At 38.7% G+C, this 16,615-nt stretch overlaps 1 protein-coding gene across 2 annotated transcripts; it reads right to left on the bottom strand.

Annotated features, from left to right (window-relative positions):
• Window positions 1–807: 807 nt before the first annotated feature.
• CAHbeta (carbonic anhydrase beta) lies at window positions 808–9,818 on the bottom strand. Of its 2 annotated transcripts, none has more exons than XM_019041761.2 (6): window positions 9,577–9,818; window positions 8,180–8,264; window positions 6,956–7,095; window positions 5,908–6,043; window positions 4,946–5,049; window positions 808–2,803 (listed from the first exon to the last, which is right to left on the bottom strand). In XM_019041761.2, the coding sequence occupies exons 1-6, from the start codon at window positions 9,667–9,669 to the stop codon at window positions 2,594–2,596; spliced, it is 768 nt and encodes a 255-aa protein (XP_018897306.1). In that variant the 5' UTR covers window positions 9,670–9,818; the 3' UTR covers window positions 808–2,593. The 2 variants fall into 2 exon arrangements, with proteins under 2 accessions (XP_018897306.1, XP_018897307.1); XM_019041762.2 differs by lacking the exon at window positions 9,577–9,818 and adding an exon at window positions 9,081–9,556.
• Between the last annotated feature and the right edge of the window lie 6,797 nt (window positions 9,819–16,615).

The raw sequence follows: 16,615 nt of genomic DNA, 5'->3' as shown, positions 1-16,615 counted from the left end.
GCAGGCTTTTATTGTAATTTCAATATTTAACCTATGAAGAATCTAATCCATCCTTGAAGAATTTCAGTAAATTACGCCTTTAATGAGTTTATCAGGTATCAGAAATATAATTTATGGCGAAATATGGATACTTGTGTTTTCAGTCACGGGCTTTTCACTGGTTTTGCAAATAAGAGTCTTCAATGTAACCAAGGCAGTGTCGCTTCATTGGTTTTTCCCTCCCGATTTTTACTTAAAATAAGGTGGCTTCCGGCCCAGAATCTTAGAGTATTATGTAAGTTCCAACCCCGATTTTTAGCCTGATTTGTGAAAATGCCGTTTCAACATGTTTACATGTGATCGAGCGCACAATATTCTTGGACTTAAAACCTCGGTCCGGTGCATTATACAGTATTGTATAGCCAACTCCTTCATCTACAAACTACTCCATATGGCCGCAAGCAGGAACAATTGCATTCTTAAAAATTGAAGGCGCGTATGGAGTTAAAGCGAATATTTGCACCATTTGGTCATTAATTTCGTCATTCAAATTCGTTTCCAGTGGAAGCACGCACACGCTAAGAAAAGACTACTTAGGTAAGAGATCAAAACTTAAGGTTACAATAATATGTTAATTTGCCGCTATGAAAGGAATCGCAAAAATAAGAGGAGATGAATGCAAATCATTTAATTCATGCAGCTGTTAAAAATTAAGTGCTTTGGAACTGTAAACGACGATTTCGTCCCGATGAGGAGTTTTCAAACACCAAGAAAAAAATCAATTTTTAAGGGAGATTTAGGAAGGAGAAGTAAACTTACACGGATGCATTGACTTTTAAGTACGTTTTAATAGAGTTTTTTATCACATGTGCAAAACAATAAAAGTTAAAATCATTAAAAAAGATAACAATAAATTGGCAATATTTTAGAATTACGAACAGTTAGCTTGATTATTGCTAATTTTCAACATTTCTTTTCTTCTTTCTTTCAAAGAAAACGGATTCACACCCCTTTTAGAGGTTCCTCATTGCTAAGTGTCGTCTGTAGAATCTGCGTCGATTTTCGTTAATTTCACCTGCCCACCAGTGGCGTGGCGTGCTTTGCGATTTATCGATTGATCGGTCATTTAAACCCATGAAAAAGTATCGATTAACAGGGTGTTCGCAGCGAACACCTCAATAATCGATTATTTACCACAGCTTCAAATGGGGAAATATCAATATATCGCAAAGCACGCCACGGTCGCCACGTCACTGCTGTCCACAGCAAATACGAGTATTTTAACTGCTTTTAGCCAGAGTGACTTCCATGTGTGTTAACACAAGGAAAGTAAAAATTTAAAATTTCATCTACCTATAAAAGCTATGTTTAAAACAATCCGGAGCAAAAACAAACGTATAAATAATATAAAAATGACTTAAAAAAGAAAAACACTCAAGGATCTTTCCTTCTCCATATAAGTGTGCCATACACATCAGTAACAGATACCTGGAAATCAACTGAGCTCGAAGAAAGAAGTATAATTTTTTTTCTAAACAAAAGAACCAACTAAAAGGTGAAATAATGCCATCTAAAAAGAGATGGAGAGTAACAAGCTTCCAGGAAATCATTACCTTGATAAATTTCTCGTACACACATACAAAAAAAGATAGTATGAAATTAAATAATGCATAAGGATAAAAAAAATTCTCAGAATTGATAGTGATGACGGATGGTAACTTTAATGAGAGGGTAAGTCTATCTAAACTTTAGCATATATGATTACTTTATTTTGTGAACACAAAATTATCGACGTTCTTTCTAACTAGTTAAATTTTCCTTCAGCATGGGGACACAATTCAGGCAATGCGCGATTTGAAGTTATTATTTATAGAAAAAAGTATTGACCATATAATTTGAATTGAGATCCTTTGAGTCAGGACTGGTGTGATCTTAAGTACTTGTGGCGTTCAAAGGGAGTAAGGAGTAGTATATTGCTCGTAAAAAATGAACTTATGGTCTACCAAAAATAGAGTTTTTAAACTTTAAGCATTATTTGCTAAAATTGCAGATAAAAATAATAATAATTTTTCTTATAACCAAGGAAAAGTATTTAGAAAATAAACAAATAATAAATAAGTATAAGAACAGAAATAGGGAATGTTAAAGAAGGGCCCTAGTATCAAAACTTATCTTCTACAAAAACATGATTAAGACTATTTCGAGGTTAGATGGTCCACGCCAAATAAATTTGCGCACTTTCAGACTACGTCAGAAGATCCCTTATCTTGGTTCTTCCAATTACTTTCAACACTAAAGTAACGGCAGACGATCTTCTGTAGCTCAGTCGCAGTCTGAGAAAACGTAAACTTATTTGGCTTGGACTCTTCTAATTAATCTGCTCTGATTTTAGTCAAATAATAATATGACACCATTTCAGATTCCAATGAAATTGTTCACTACGCATATGAATTAGACGTAAGCCTCTTTTCTCTAGTTTAAATGCTCTAGGGACATTGTGTAAAAATCAATCAATAATAAATATATCAAAGTTTAAGCACAGAGTTCTGGACTATAAATATAAAAAATCACAGATAAAAAGCTGTGGCAAAGCGCCTTTAGAAGATGCAAACTGCTAGGAGTAGAACCTAAGTACTTCTTGCTCTAACATATCGACGGTCATTTCGTTGATTTCTACAAATTTCTTGTTCTGGCGGCTGAAGTAATAGATATCTCCTGTGTAGATGTCGAACCAAAGAGCGTGAATGTGCAAATCATGACTTTCGAGTCGCTTCTTTAGAAACCCATAACTTGCAATATTTTGGAGCTGCTGCAAGCAGTTGATCTGTTGAAAGAAGATAGAAAAATTGTGCCTTGTTGAATCAAAAGTCATAAGACGAGCTCACATATCGAAAATCAATTTTAATATTTTAATTAAAATTACTCAGCTTCATTTGTATCAATAGTTTGATGCAATTATAGGACAAAATGTTTGTTGTCGCTAAAATGGAAATGGACAGAAGCTTTTGGTGGTACACGGACTTTATGTCCACTTTTTTTACGTCCACAGACTTTTCGTCCACAATTTTTACGTCCACAGTTCTAAAGCCCACACTATTGTTAAGTCCATTGCTTAAACGTCCACTAAGTTAAGTCCACAAATGTAAAGTCCACTAAAATCAAATTCAAGCGTCATATTTTAGTCCGTGTGTAAAATTATATTGACAGTATCAAAATGAGAAAATTAAGAGAGAATGAGGTGTTGTTATCGTAACTCATATTTTAAATGAAATGTTAATTTCTTCTTTTGATTCATCTTTTCAAATTGTCTTTGGTAAATACTTGGTTTCATTTCTATCCTTGAAATTTCTGATATAAAATATGCCTTAAATGTACATTCTTTTTTTAATGAAATTGATTACTTCATTTTAAAAACATTTCCATTTTTAAAATGTGGTAAATATTTGTAAAATCTTTTCCAAGCAATGTCATCGATATGAATCTCAATGAGCCGTAGTTGTGATGAAAGAAACTATACAAAAATTAATAAAAGATGAAAAAAACTAAGAGCACGCAATTTTTTGTTTTTAACTGATTTGTACATCGACCTCCTTGAGCCAAATACGTCCAATTTTGAGCGTTTGGTTGCGCTTACACCACGCTGCATTACAGTAAAAGACCAAAACATAAAAGAATAAATTTGAATGCTTTGGAAATCATCAAATTTGACACGGAACCACTAATATATTTACAAAAAACACATTATATTTTCTAGTAGTACATATTTCTTTTTCATCAGTTTAAAAGGGAATAATCAATGCAGAGAGTGCAAACATTTCAAAATCATGAGTTGAAAAACGCTGACTCCGCGAGTTTAAATATTAGAGCCTAACACAGAGCGGAGCGGCGTGTTAGCACTCAGCACAGAACGCCCACTGGCGCCTACGAACCTAACGGGATACTTCACGCGTTGCGTAACGCGTGAAGTATCCCGTTAGGTTTGTAGGCGCCTATGCGCGTGTCACGCTGGTTGCCTGCCGCGCCGCAACGCTTTAAGCAACTATTTCGCGTCAGAGGCGTTGCACAGTATCCTACAAGATTGAAGGCGCACGAAATAACTAGTTAAAGAGGACTTTCAATTTTGACTGCATCTGTTACTGAAATATGTTTAATTTGGCATTGGAGCGTTTCCTAGGCTCCCGCTTTGGTTTTCATCTAATCATATCCGTACAGTGTACACATGAACATATTATGTTTTTATCTGCTCTTAAAGTCTGTTCAACCCTCTTACATGCGATGAACCCAATATTACCACCAAAATTCTGAAACTCTTCACCTCTCTTAATTTAAAAATCTAAATTTTCGTTTTTACTCCCATTTTCAAAATTATCTGTAAAGACGTTAACAGCCTGAGACGCTGAATGTCTTAAAATTATACTAACTAACTAACTCTTTCATGACTTGATTCCTGAATGAAATGTTTTTAAGAATGAAGGTAATAGTAGTATGCATTTATTTTTGAGGTGGTTCCTATCATTTAAATGAGAAGAAAAAAATGTGGACATAACATGTCCACAATTTGGACAATTTTGGACATATTCATGGTTGGACATTAAATCATGTGGACTTAATAAAGACTGGACATAACGCTTAGTGGACATAATTAGCGGTGGACATTTATTTAATGGACGAAAGGTAGGTGGACATAAAGTCCTGGAAGCCTTTTGGTCTGCTTGGCAAGTTATGTCTCCATCAAGGAAGGCAAAATATTGAAAATTTATAATATTGCTTTGGCTGCTTGCTCAAGTTTTGAGATGACTCATGAGGAGAATCGGAACTTATGCTTGCAAAATAGTAATTAGCGAAAATTGAATGAGAGTTGATTCGGAGAGCTTACAGTTTCTAGACTTTATAATCTCACTTGAGAAAGAAGAAAAAAACTTTCGGTATTTTTTCGTAGTAAAAATTCATATTTGGTGTTACTTACCTGCGATAACTTATCTTCGACACTAAATTTATTTTCAGGATCTATGTAGGCGACAAACTTTCTGAGAGGAGTTTCTGATTGAAATATCAGGGGGGTATGGAAACCTAGAATCGAGACAAAAATTTTCATCAGAGATCATAGTTTAGATCATTGATCATAAATTTAATGAAACTTCTCATTACCACTACTTACTGAAAGTAAACAAAAACATATGAATAAAATAAGAATCCCAAACTTGAAGAAACTCGAACTTTCCTTTTGTGTTTCTGTAGGTACCGTATTTCGTTAATTGTCATATTTTTTTTGTCGCTGCGCACACTATCGCCGCCGAATGGGGAGGGCAATAAACCCTCTGAAACGACGTACAGATAAAGAAATAAGTTAGGAAAGTTAGAGTTTTTTTTTAAAAAAATTCAGTGATTCCTGGGGGTATAGATACACCCCCTAAAAATAAGAATATTAAGACCTTTCCGAGATGTCCAAACAGCAACTCTCTACATTCTATATTAACCGAGATATCGCGCTTCGAAAAATTCGGTTTGTGACGTCAGCCATCGCAGAAGTGACACCCTCGGTTTCTTTCACTCTGCATTCATCAGTCAGGGAAACACACATTTGCACTGGTCACTTAACGTGAAACTTGGATGTAAGCAAGGTGGAAGAAACCAAGGGTGTCACTACTGTGGTGGATGACGTCTGAACCTATTTTTTTCAATTCGGTTAATATTGAAGTTAGGGAGTTGCTGTTTGGATATCTCAGATAGGTATTGCCAAATCTACAAAAATCAAGCATCAAAACACGATCCTGTGATCAGAGCAACTGACCCATTATTACTAAAATGAGGGTAGCAAAATATTTTCTGTCTTATTTGGCGTCACCTTTATATCGAGAAATACTTCAAATGACTCTCATGCAACGTGAATTTTGGTTCAATGTAAGAATATAAAAGTCATTTGCTTACCGGCAACTTGTAACTGTTGGTACTTTTCTAAGGATGACATGGCATGAGTACAAAGCCAGGCTCGCAAAGGTGAGATTCGTCGATTTTCTTTGCTTGCAAAATCTACGTCTTGTAATGCATGTAACAGGTTCATGGCCTGGAATTGAGGGAAAACTAATTGGTATACTTGAATAAATTATTCAGGGGATGTGAAATCCGGCAGAGATAAAAATCTTCAATTCTTAAAAGGGGTAAACTCTTCGAAGGTGACCTATAAAAGGATGCAAATATTTGACCTCCGGAGCCACGCTAGGCTGTATCTTTTCTCGTTGAAGGCGTTTTTTATGCATCGGCACTCGTTATCTAGCAAATGATGCAACCGCATGACTCGCTGATTTAAACTCCTACTCTGCAGGGTAAAAAAGTTTTAGGGGCTATCCCCTAAAATTGCGGTACTACCCCAATTTGTTGGACGATACGGATATTCCCAAATAATTTTGGCAGTACTCCAACTCAAATTAGAGTAGTACCGTAAGCCGCATCATTTGGGTTAGTGGCCTAATTTATAGGGTTCTACCACAATAAATTGAACATGTTCATATCATACAACAAATGGGACCTAACCCCTGCCTCTTTTTTCCGTGTGTTGATTGAGAGCTTAAAGGATGCAACTACTCGGCGTACAAGATCACGCTAGGAAGTATCTTTTCTTGTTGAAGGCGTTCTATATGCATCGACGCTTGTTATCTAGCGAACGAAGCAACCGCATTACTCACTAATCTAATCGCTAATCAAGACAATGAGCAAATCGGTTCTACGTGAAATTCTAAAGAGGAAACATACATCAGAGTACTAAAGGTCGTGCTTTGTCTCGTGGTCCATTGAAAATATGCAAAAGTATAATAAAAATCCCGTAACCTTTCAACAAGAATATTCTTGTTGAAAAATTCCACTGGGAATTCTAAGTTTCCTACAGTTGTAAAACCAATTATGAGAATCTTGATAGCTTGTTTCCCTCCATGAATCTTTATCTTGGATCATTTCAAAAGAAGTAAAGGTAAGAGCTGACCTTGCAATCCGAATGGCCGCAGACGATAATATGTCGGATATCATTGACGACACAGCCAAGCTCCAAAGCGGCTGGTTCATTTGTAGTGAGTTCATCGAGAAAATGTTGAGAGTGAGGAATGAGATTACCAGCATTACGGACTGAAAAAAAAACAGTTGGTTAATTCGTATTCTCTGAATTCGACATGAAAAACAGGGTTAGAGAATAATATAATTTTTGGGCATCTTACTCTGAAGGGCTAGAGAGGTTTCGCGCAAGTGCACGACGTATTATGCAAAGAGAGGATCAAATTTACAGTCACTTCGGTAAAATATGCATAATTATGGGAAATTTCAATCTCTAAATACGAGTGGTTATCTTCTTTGTGTAACTTAAACATTGTCATCATTTTATATACGCCTATTTCCACTTTAATGATCTTGAAAGGCGAACTTTTTGAACTCGACTGACTTATTTTTGAAACCGATTATTTTCAGCGCGGTCATTGGACGGGGTCCTCCCTCATAAAACTTGTCAGTCATCATTTTAGGGGCTCATTCTTATCACAGTGATTTTTTACTCGGATTCTATCACGATAAAAATATATTATCTGATATTTATTTTGATAAAATGTGCCCCCTAGAAAAAAAAATCAATAAATAAAAAAATTAAGACTTGCCATTGCTGATACGTGGTGTCTGAATTTTGCCGTGCTAAGGAAGAACGCCGCATAAAAATTCGAGAGTTGCCAAATTTCCTTTGATAAAATGTTTATTTCTGAGGAAAATTATGAATATTTTTTTTGAAATTTTCAGGGACTTTAGATCAAAATACAAGCAATATTCTCTGAAAAATTGGAAGAAAAATATTGACAAGTTTATCAGGGAATTGGTATTTTATCGAAGAAAATTTGGCAACGCCCGAAGTTTCATACGGCATTTTCCCTCAGCACGGCAGAATTGTGTCATATTTATAATAACATGGGAACCTCACTTTTCAAAGCCAGGACCTCCCTTTTAATCCCAAAGTAGGATCGAGGGGAGAGGCCGCAGAACGAGGAAATTTGGATTCCGTTGGGTCAATTCCTTGTTCAAGCTTCAAATCTTTGATTCCGCCCGACCTAAAATAACTGACTTAAAAACTCGGCGCGATTGCTTTGAAATCATACAGTGTCCATAAGTAAGTTCCTTTTCGACATTGACTCGAAAATTCACAGAGAAGGTATAGACAATATCCCTTACTCACCGACAAACATGTCTCCTACATTGGTCTCAGTAAATCTTGTAGGTATCATCCGACTGTCCATACATGTGAAAAATACCGCTTTGGGCTGGGGAAAAAACGGAGATAAAAAGGCATGAATAAGCATTATACAATTATGATATTTTGTCTCTTTTTGCTTCGCAGATGAGTGTGCCAAAAAAATGTATCCTGCCGTCAACGTGTGTTGCATGCAGCAACTCTGCTAGAAAATGCATTGCGGGGAAAAATAAGTAGTCGTTTTTTAAGTTTTGCAGTTCTAATGTATGACTCGGGCATTTTAAGCGGTTGAAGCAATAAAATTATGCCCAAGTAATAACGAACATTGAAACATTTCGTGTAAAAAGCGGATAAGTTGAACATGCGACTGATCGCATCAAAATTTGGGTTGAAAGTTAATTTAAATCTGTCTTGTATCTCTCTCAGCTGCAAATTCCATTCAAAAGCAATAAAGGAAAGGTGCCTCCTTCATCTACTAATATTTGTTTGACCTTACTGATTGGTTACCCTCCCGAACTAGTACCATGGAAATTCGTCAGCTTTTGCCCTTGATTTGCCAATATAACTCATTAACCCAGCTCACACGCCAAACAGTGTCACCTTGAATTATCACTACCAGTTTCATGTAAGAGATCGTATTCGATGGTAGTTCGATTCGATGTATCGTTTGGTTCAAAACAATAGAACACAATCTCAACAAAAATTTTAGGATTTAAATTTGAAAAGCTGAAAATGAGAAAATTCCTGACAATTTCACTTTTTATTGCCGTTTAGTACTCATAGTAATCAAATATCTAATAAAAAAAATCCCGTTCCCTCAGATTGCTCAATTGACTTTTGAGGCTATGTTTACATGTCGAACTAATCGACATCGAAACAATCTCACCTGTTTGATGCATCGAATATGATCCAGTAAAATAGACCTAAAATGAACCTGAAATAAGGAAGTATTCTGATGTTTCATCAGTCACATATGAAAACTTTCAAACAACATTTGAACTCAATGGAAAGCACAGAATAAAGGAGCTATGAGCGATGATCGAACACTGAGTTGTAAAACCCGCATGAGGAAAAAGCCCGCAAATTTGAATTTCCCGCCATCGCGACGGTGGCGCTCCAGCGCAGAGTCGCGCCACTACCAGCCTAGGCGTGCGGCATTGAGATCAGCTGTTGATTACACTTATGACGCAAGTCACACAAACACGGGTCACGGGTCGTCGTCAACACGCACAACGTCTAAAACCCACTAGAACGTCACGTCAGCTCGTCCGACCAATCACAAGACGGCTTGACGTTATGCCTGACACCGAGCACTCCTCTTATAAACACTTTTGACACTTTGAAAGGAAACCGCGCCCAAACGAGGGTCGGAAGGGACGTACCTCAGGGTGATCCTTGACTCGCTTGAACTGCTCGACCATGGTGAGCCTGTCAGTCCGCCGGTACTTCATGATGCCCCGAAAAATGCGATCCATGACGCCGCGACGCGCGAAACGATCCGAGCGGCATGCCACTTGCTCGGCGACTTTCGGTCAACTTGACGGAGTCGACGTTGCGGCGGCCGAGGCGGCGGGTTCAACAGTCGCGTGTTGCGTCACGGAGCAGTCCCCACGGAGCCCGTCCGACGCGGGAACGAGCGGTTCTCGCTGGAGCTGGTATTTTCAGAAGTTGTCCGGGTCTAGCGCGCGCCCTGGTGGCGAGCTCCGATTCGTCGCTTCGGCTCGCACGCAATCGAGCACTTGTGCGAGGCGCCTGACCCCCCCCCCCCCCCTCCTCCCTCTTCAGTGGGGTGCATCGTGTTTTCAAATTGCATCGGCGTTGTAATGAAGGGGCGCGGAGTTCCTTGAACTATAGGCACTGGAAAAAAAAAAAAAAACACATTGGATCTAGAGTACATACATACATTCGAGTCGCTTTACAGCGCACCCGGGCGCTCTGCGACACCTAATCGCCATCCTTGCCTATCGATCCAGAGGTCATCTGGTAAATGACTCTAGATAATGGATCTGGATCTGGATCTGGTAGTGGATCTAGAGTCCAGACTCTTAAAAACATCGACAAGAAAAAGTACTCTTGATTCAATCAGAATCTAGCTTAAATCAAGAACAAAACCTCTTAATTTAAGCGGATTTCGTTTTGATTCAAGCAAAAATCCGATTGAATCACGAGTATTTTTTCTTGTTAATTTTTTCAAGAGTCTGGACTCTAGATCCAATGTGTTTTTGTTCCAGTGTGTATTTGAACGGATTTGCGGCATCGAACGTTACCGCGTGTTTTTTTTAGTTATTATTTTTTCTTGGATGAAGAAAAGTCTGACCTGCAATTTTGTGAAACTATTTTTTATAACTTACGGAAAATTGACTGGGGGGAGGGGGTACACTGCCGTGCTAAGGAAAAACGCCGTGTGAGCCATCAGGCGTTGCCAAATTACCTTTGATAAAACACGTATTTCCTGGTAAACCTTTGAATTTTTTCCTTCCAATTTTTCAGACAATTTTGTTCGCAATTTTGCCTAAAGTTCCTGAAACTTTCAAGGAAAAATATTCATAGTTTTCCTAAAAAATAAACGTTTTATCGAAGGAAATTTGGCAACTCTCGAATGTTCATACGGCGTTTTTCCTTAGCACGGCAGTACAGGTGACATGTTGTTTGGTTTGCTGTCAGGAAAATGAAACACGAGACAAAATTTGACCACATTTTGCAATTATGAACTACAATGTCTAGCTAATTATAGATACAACATGATGTGATATTGGTTCTCTATGTAGGTTGGTGGTAAGTGACATCATGTATAGGCCGGAAATTGTGGTTTAATCGCAGAATGCAGTCTGATTAAGCGACTTGGAATGAAGTTCGACAGATCTTGGCTAAATTCGTTTAAACAATGAATAAATGCGAGGTAGATCCTTATTTCCCTAGTAAAAATTGGCAGTAGAATCTGTGTTCCAAAATACCATCGACCTAAAGCCGGCTGTAAGATTTCAAATAGCTTCTATAGCCGGCTACACAATTTCTTATAGCTTTTTATAACCGATGGCGACTAAGCAACTCACAGGCAGGCGATAAAGTGTATGCTAAAAGTCACTAATTACGGATGCTAGGACGTAGTGAGTTTTTGGACCACTGCTTTCTGTTTGGGCCGTAGTATCTTGATTTATTTTGCGAGGAAAGCTCCGTGCTGTTGATGGATGCCTGCCATTCCTAATATATTAGAGCGCCTTCAGTTTCGTATGATACTGTGCAATACATCTGGTGTGAAATAGTTGCTTCAAGCGCCGCGCCGTGGCACGCTGCGGCGCGGCAGGCGGGCATGCCAGCGCGAAACACAACGCGCATTGGCGCCTACAAACCTAACAGGGATACTTCACGCGTTGCGCAATGCGTGCAGTATCCCTGTTAGGTTTGTAGGCGCCAATTCGTCGCCGCTCCGCTTTGTGTCAAGCTCTAATATTTAATCTGGTGGAGTCAGCGTTATTCAACTCATGATTTTGAAATGTTTGCACACCCTGTATGGATTATTCTCGTTTTAATTGATAAAAAAAAAAAAAAAAAAAAAAAAAAAAAAAAACATGTATTAAAGGAAAATATAACGTGTGTTTTGTAAATATTAAGGTGGTTCCCTATCATACTTGATCATTTCCAAAGCACACGAATTTCTACACAATTTCTTATAGCCTTTTATAATCGATGGCGAAAAAGCAACAGCCAGGCGATAAAGTGTAAAGCCCGGCTATTAGGAACTATAGCCCGGCTGCATAATTTTTTATCGCTCCGTATAGCCCGGCCGTATGATTTTCTCCGCATTCTACAGCCAGCTATATGATTTTCTTTAGCCTTCTTTAGCTGGATATAAGAATTCCCATGGTATTTTGAAACGCAGCTCTTATCGCCAATTTTTACCAGGGTTTGAATGAATCGAGAGAAACTCCTGCGCACCCAAAAATAAAACGCGCATTTTAGTTGATGAAAATATAAAAGAACGAAAACTCCGAAATCGTAAACAATTTCATTACAGGATTCTTGCGTTCTTAGTGAATCGAATGAGCGTAAAAAGTGTTCATTTAGAAGTATGCTTTTCCATCACTTATAGGCCTGACCCCGTTTTACTTTCCGAAATAGTAGGACTCCTAACGAAGTGCCATTATGCACGCCAACGATCAATAAGTATAACTATTGACGTGAATCTGTCGTTAACAACAACCCTGTACAACTACACTACATCTCTAGCCTACCTATTCCAGGATTGATTATGACTTCACGATACGCTAGGCGCCCAATACCACTATTTCGACACGTGGGAGCCAGGGTTGCACACTTCCCTAAATGAAGGCAAACGTGAGCGGTAACCATTAAAAATGGATTGCATTTTGTCTCAACGAACATTCGCAATCTCAGCGGAGATATTCTTTCCCCGTCTTGCCAAACCATTTTTCCATAGCCCCCCCGTTAGCTTCACTCTGGATATGGTTCCATCACATCGTAAAATTGAACCCCAAAAAGAGTAGGGTCCCTTCATACCGAGAGTTAAGACAACACCCCCTCATGGAGTCACAAACGGGAATAAAGATTACACAAATTGAAAGTTTTTCGTAATCTTTGATCGCCCCATTCTCAAATTCCTTTCTCCGTTCCTTCTCTCATTCCGTTTGTTCCATGCCGAACCCCCGTAATTACCCGGTCCATTCCGGATTATAATCTTTGCAATTGGTTTGAAAATGTAATCTTTATTCCCGTTTGTGACACTGTGGAGGCCTAAAATATGGGAACCAATCAGAGATGGATTCACATTGTCTTAACTCTTGTCAGTATAAAGGGACTCTAAAAAAGAACACCGAAACTCAAATGAACTATTCCACGAAAAGACGATTCTCATTGAACGGACCTGTGTCGAAATATCTCATTACTGCCGCTTCAGCGCAGGAAAAAAACACGAGATAATCAAACTAGTGATAAGGAGTCCGCAGCAATCTGGATAATAAGCATGCAGCGCTGTATGTCGGTATTGGTATTTAAATTAGAACCAAAAGCGACAGAGTATGATAATGAGTCATTTCGTGTGCAAGATCATGGAGAACGTGTTGGGTGACGTATTGCCTTGCTTTGCTTGTGGAAAATGTGCCTACACAATTGATCGGAGCTGGGTAAAAGTTTTAAACTCAGTCACTAAAATTGGAGATGCACATTGCACCTATAGCCAAAATTGATTTATTATTCTACGACGAATCTTTAAAAAAAATTTTTTTAAAAAAAAATCAATAAAATATTCAAACTACCCCATTCTCTTGCACTGACGATGTATGAACGCAATGAGAGTCGCATTTTGATATCACAAACGCAAGGTTCCCATATTTTGTGGCATGTCCAATTTTTGATCTCTGGGGCGTTGAAAAAGGTATTTTTAACATCGAGATCGAATTTAGCAACTGTTGGTGAACATGCCGTTTTATTGATTCCGCGTTCTCGCACCGTTCATTCACTATTTTAGAATAATTGGAAAGATGAAGGGGAGAGTAAAGTGGAGGAGAATAAATTTCTGGAGGAAGTTCCAGAAAACTTGCCTCTAGGCAGGATTTTAAAATGCAAGCAAGCGTCTACGTCTTAAGCCTGGATGTTTTAAGAAGCACTCTTGAGCTTTCGTGGCTGAGTCAGGCACTTACATACTTACAACCTTTTCGTAGTTTGGCAATGGAGATATGAGGTTTTGTACTTTGGCCATCGTTAGGGGTCCGGGAAGCTTCGGTGTTTCGCGAGGTCGGAAAAAGCGAAGCGCAGCGAAAATTTCGCGGTAACAATCGCGGAAATTCAAATTTTTGCGCTCTTTCAGAATCGATGTCGTATGCCGATGATTGATGGATAATTCGTCCCCGTGAACCGGTTCTTTGCGCATGCGCTTGCGGCCTGCGTTATTTAGCGCCTTTTCTCCTAACTCTGAACTATCATCCTGAAATCAAACTGTATGAACATATTTGTGACAAATGTTAATCTTATTTGTTCTTATCAGACTTTTTTACTTTGTGTTCTTAAATAAAAATAATGCAATTTTTTGAAAAGTTTAAATCGATGGTTTTCAAATTATATTCACCACAATTTAGTAGGTATGTTAGGTTGAAATTAAAACAGAAGAAGAAAAACAAGTAAAAGAAAAAACATTAAAAGGAAAATAAAAAGTTAAAACAGTTTTTTTTTTTTTTTTTATCATTCCGTGATAATTAAAGCAAAACCGGGGACAAATAAAAACAAATCTTAGATCTGCTGGCATCTCACTTAAAATTTATTCTTAAAATTTAGGGGAAAAGGGGGGAAAATTTAATGAATGCATTCTTCACGTATTTAAGGTGTTCAATGAAATTTACCACCGCCGAACGCTGAGTCGCGACTCGCTCGAGTGACCGCTTCGAAATTCCGCGGGTTGCATCCAGCGTATTTGAAGGGGTTTTTTGTCCGCTTCGCCTCGCAGTTGTCTCGCTTTGAAAAACGCCGCTTCGCAGACCCCTAGCCATCGTTATGTCGTTTCTAAAATGAGCCAAAAATTGTGGATCCTCTGTAAAAAATGGACGTGTATATGATGTTTAAAAAACCAGAGAAGAATAAGAAAGGAGGAGTGTGCTCATTATTTGGGGGCCGTAAGAATGAATGGGAATTATATAGCCCCAATGACGTCAGCGTCGACGATGGGGATGAGGGTGTCTTTAACTCATGAGCCCTGTCCACAACGCTTTTGTTACACGTCTATGGCTCATGAGTTAACATATTTTGGCGCTTAGTTCCTTTCGATTTAAGGTCAAATTCCACTTTTTCATTTTCCCAAAAGGAATCACGTCCACTTATACATTGTTTCTTATGCAGCTTGCACGAGCACACCCCATCTTTCCAACACGTCTCCAGCTCTTTTTAGTATAATTACGTCCAAGTAAAGTCTAAAATATCTCATTCCTCAAAAATCGAAATCTCGACGGATGCCTCAGAGTTGCATTTTATTCGCCATCCAGGAACCGATGCGGCGCTGACGCTCATCTCTTGTGGCATAAAACCCTAACGCAAGGCATAGAGAAAAAAAGGAGGTGTTTGCATCTTGAGGTTTGTTTACCTCGTGACGTAGGTCGATACAGCATGGCCAGCAAAATCCGGAATTCGAAGTATGAAAGGTGGATCATAAGGTCCGATTTTTTTACTTAAATCTACTTACGATACAATTTCAAATACTTAATATAGAACGACTTTTTTCGATAAACTACACAGTTTCCACGAAAATCGATGATAAAAGTCGTCCGTGCCGACCTACGTCACCAAAAAAATCCAAGATGCCACAAATGCAAACACCTCCTTTCTTTTTCTCTATGAACGCAAGGTTGTTTACTAAACCTTCATCACACTTTTACTTCATATAGCCTCGATTGAGAAAGTCTCATTTTAAATAGCATACTTAAATCGTTAGGCCTTGTCTCCACGGGACGTTTTCATGGGGTTTTTCCCAAGTTCGAATAGCAGGAATGAAACCTCTGAGATTTTTCCCAGTTACCGTCTCCACGGGACGAGGCTCATACGGTCCTGCGACTAGTTTGCGCGGGAAGATAACTTGGTTAAAGTCGAGTATTTAACCTGGATTAAAATAATAATTGCCCTCAATTGACAATTAGACACATTATTTTGACTAAACAAACATGAACAATCAACAAAACATCGCACAATTCGTTTACACTTCTTCTTCTTCTCTCAGTGGGTCCTAAGGGTAAAAGGACCACACTTGGTACTGGGAAAAATATTGATTAACTCAATATTTTTCCTAACTTCGTAAGTGGGATTTTCCCTGGGAATAATCCCGTGAAACGGCCCGTGGACAAGGCCTTAAAGGTAGCTTGATGAACTATATCACTCGACCCCCAGTGGGTAATCAACTCACTGCCTCAATTGGCAGCCATGTCTAAGAAACCAAAGTCTTTGGATGGAGGATGGGACGGGTGGAGGTTGAGCGAGTAGGAAAGAATGTTAAATGGAAAAGGGGGTTGTTGATAAAAGCAAGAGTGGGAAGGTGTTTGCTTTTATCTTAACTAAGTAGGAAAGACGGGTACGCCGGGAGAGGGGTGGTTCGAGTGGGCTCGGGGATGGGAAAGAATCGGGAGGGGGCTAACTAGAAGCAGCACATTAAGCGCTATTGCAGACCCGCTCACAAATCACTTCTTCAAACGTTTCCTATTCTGTTCCGCAGAGCGCTCAAGTTGCAAAGGCTCTGTGACTTTCAACAGCCAAATGGACTTTATTCAGTGAACTGCGACAAAATCTCACTTGCAAAACGAACTGTGCGCTGGTTTGGTTCCGGGGTAGGTGCATGCATGGCTTTTTTTTGCAGAGCAGAACTGAGAGTCGCACTAACTTAAAATTGAGTAAACTTGCAAACTGTGAAACTCTGTTTCTTGGAGAATG

This window comes from Bemisia tabaci, chromosome 3 (assembly GCF_918797505.1).
Source record: "Bemisia tabaci chromosome 3, PGI_BMITA_v3".
Lineage (NCBI taxonomy): Eukaryota > Metazoa > Arthropoda > Insecta > Hemiptera > Aleyrodidae > Bemisia > Bemisia tabaci.
The sequence above is the reverse complement of the archived record's forward strand: the minus strand, read 5'-3'. Positions and strand labels throughout refer to the sequence as shown.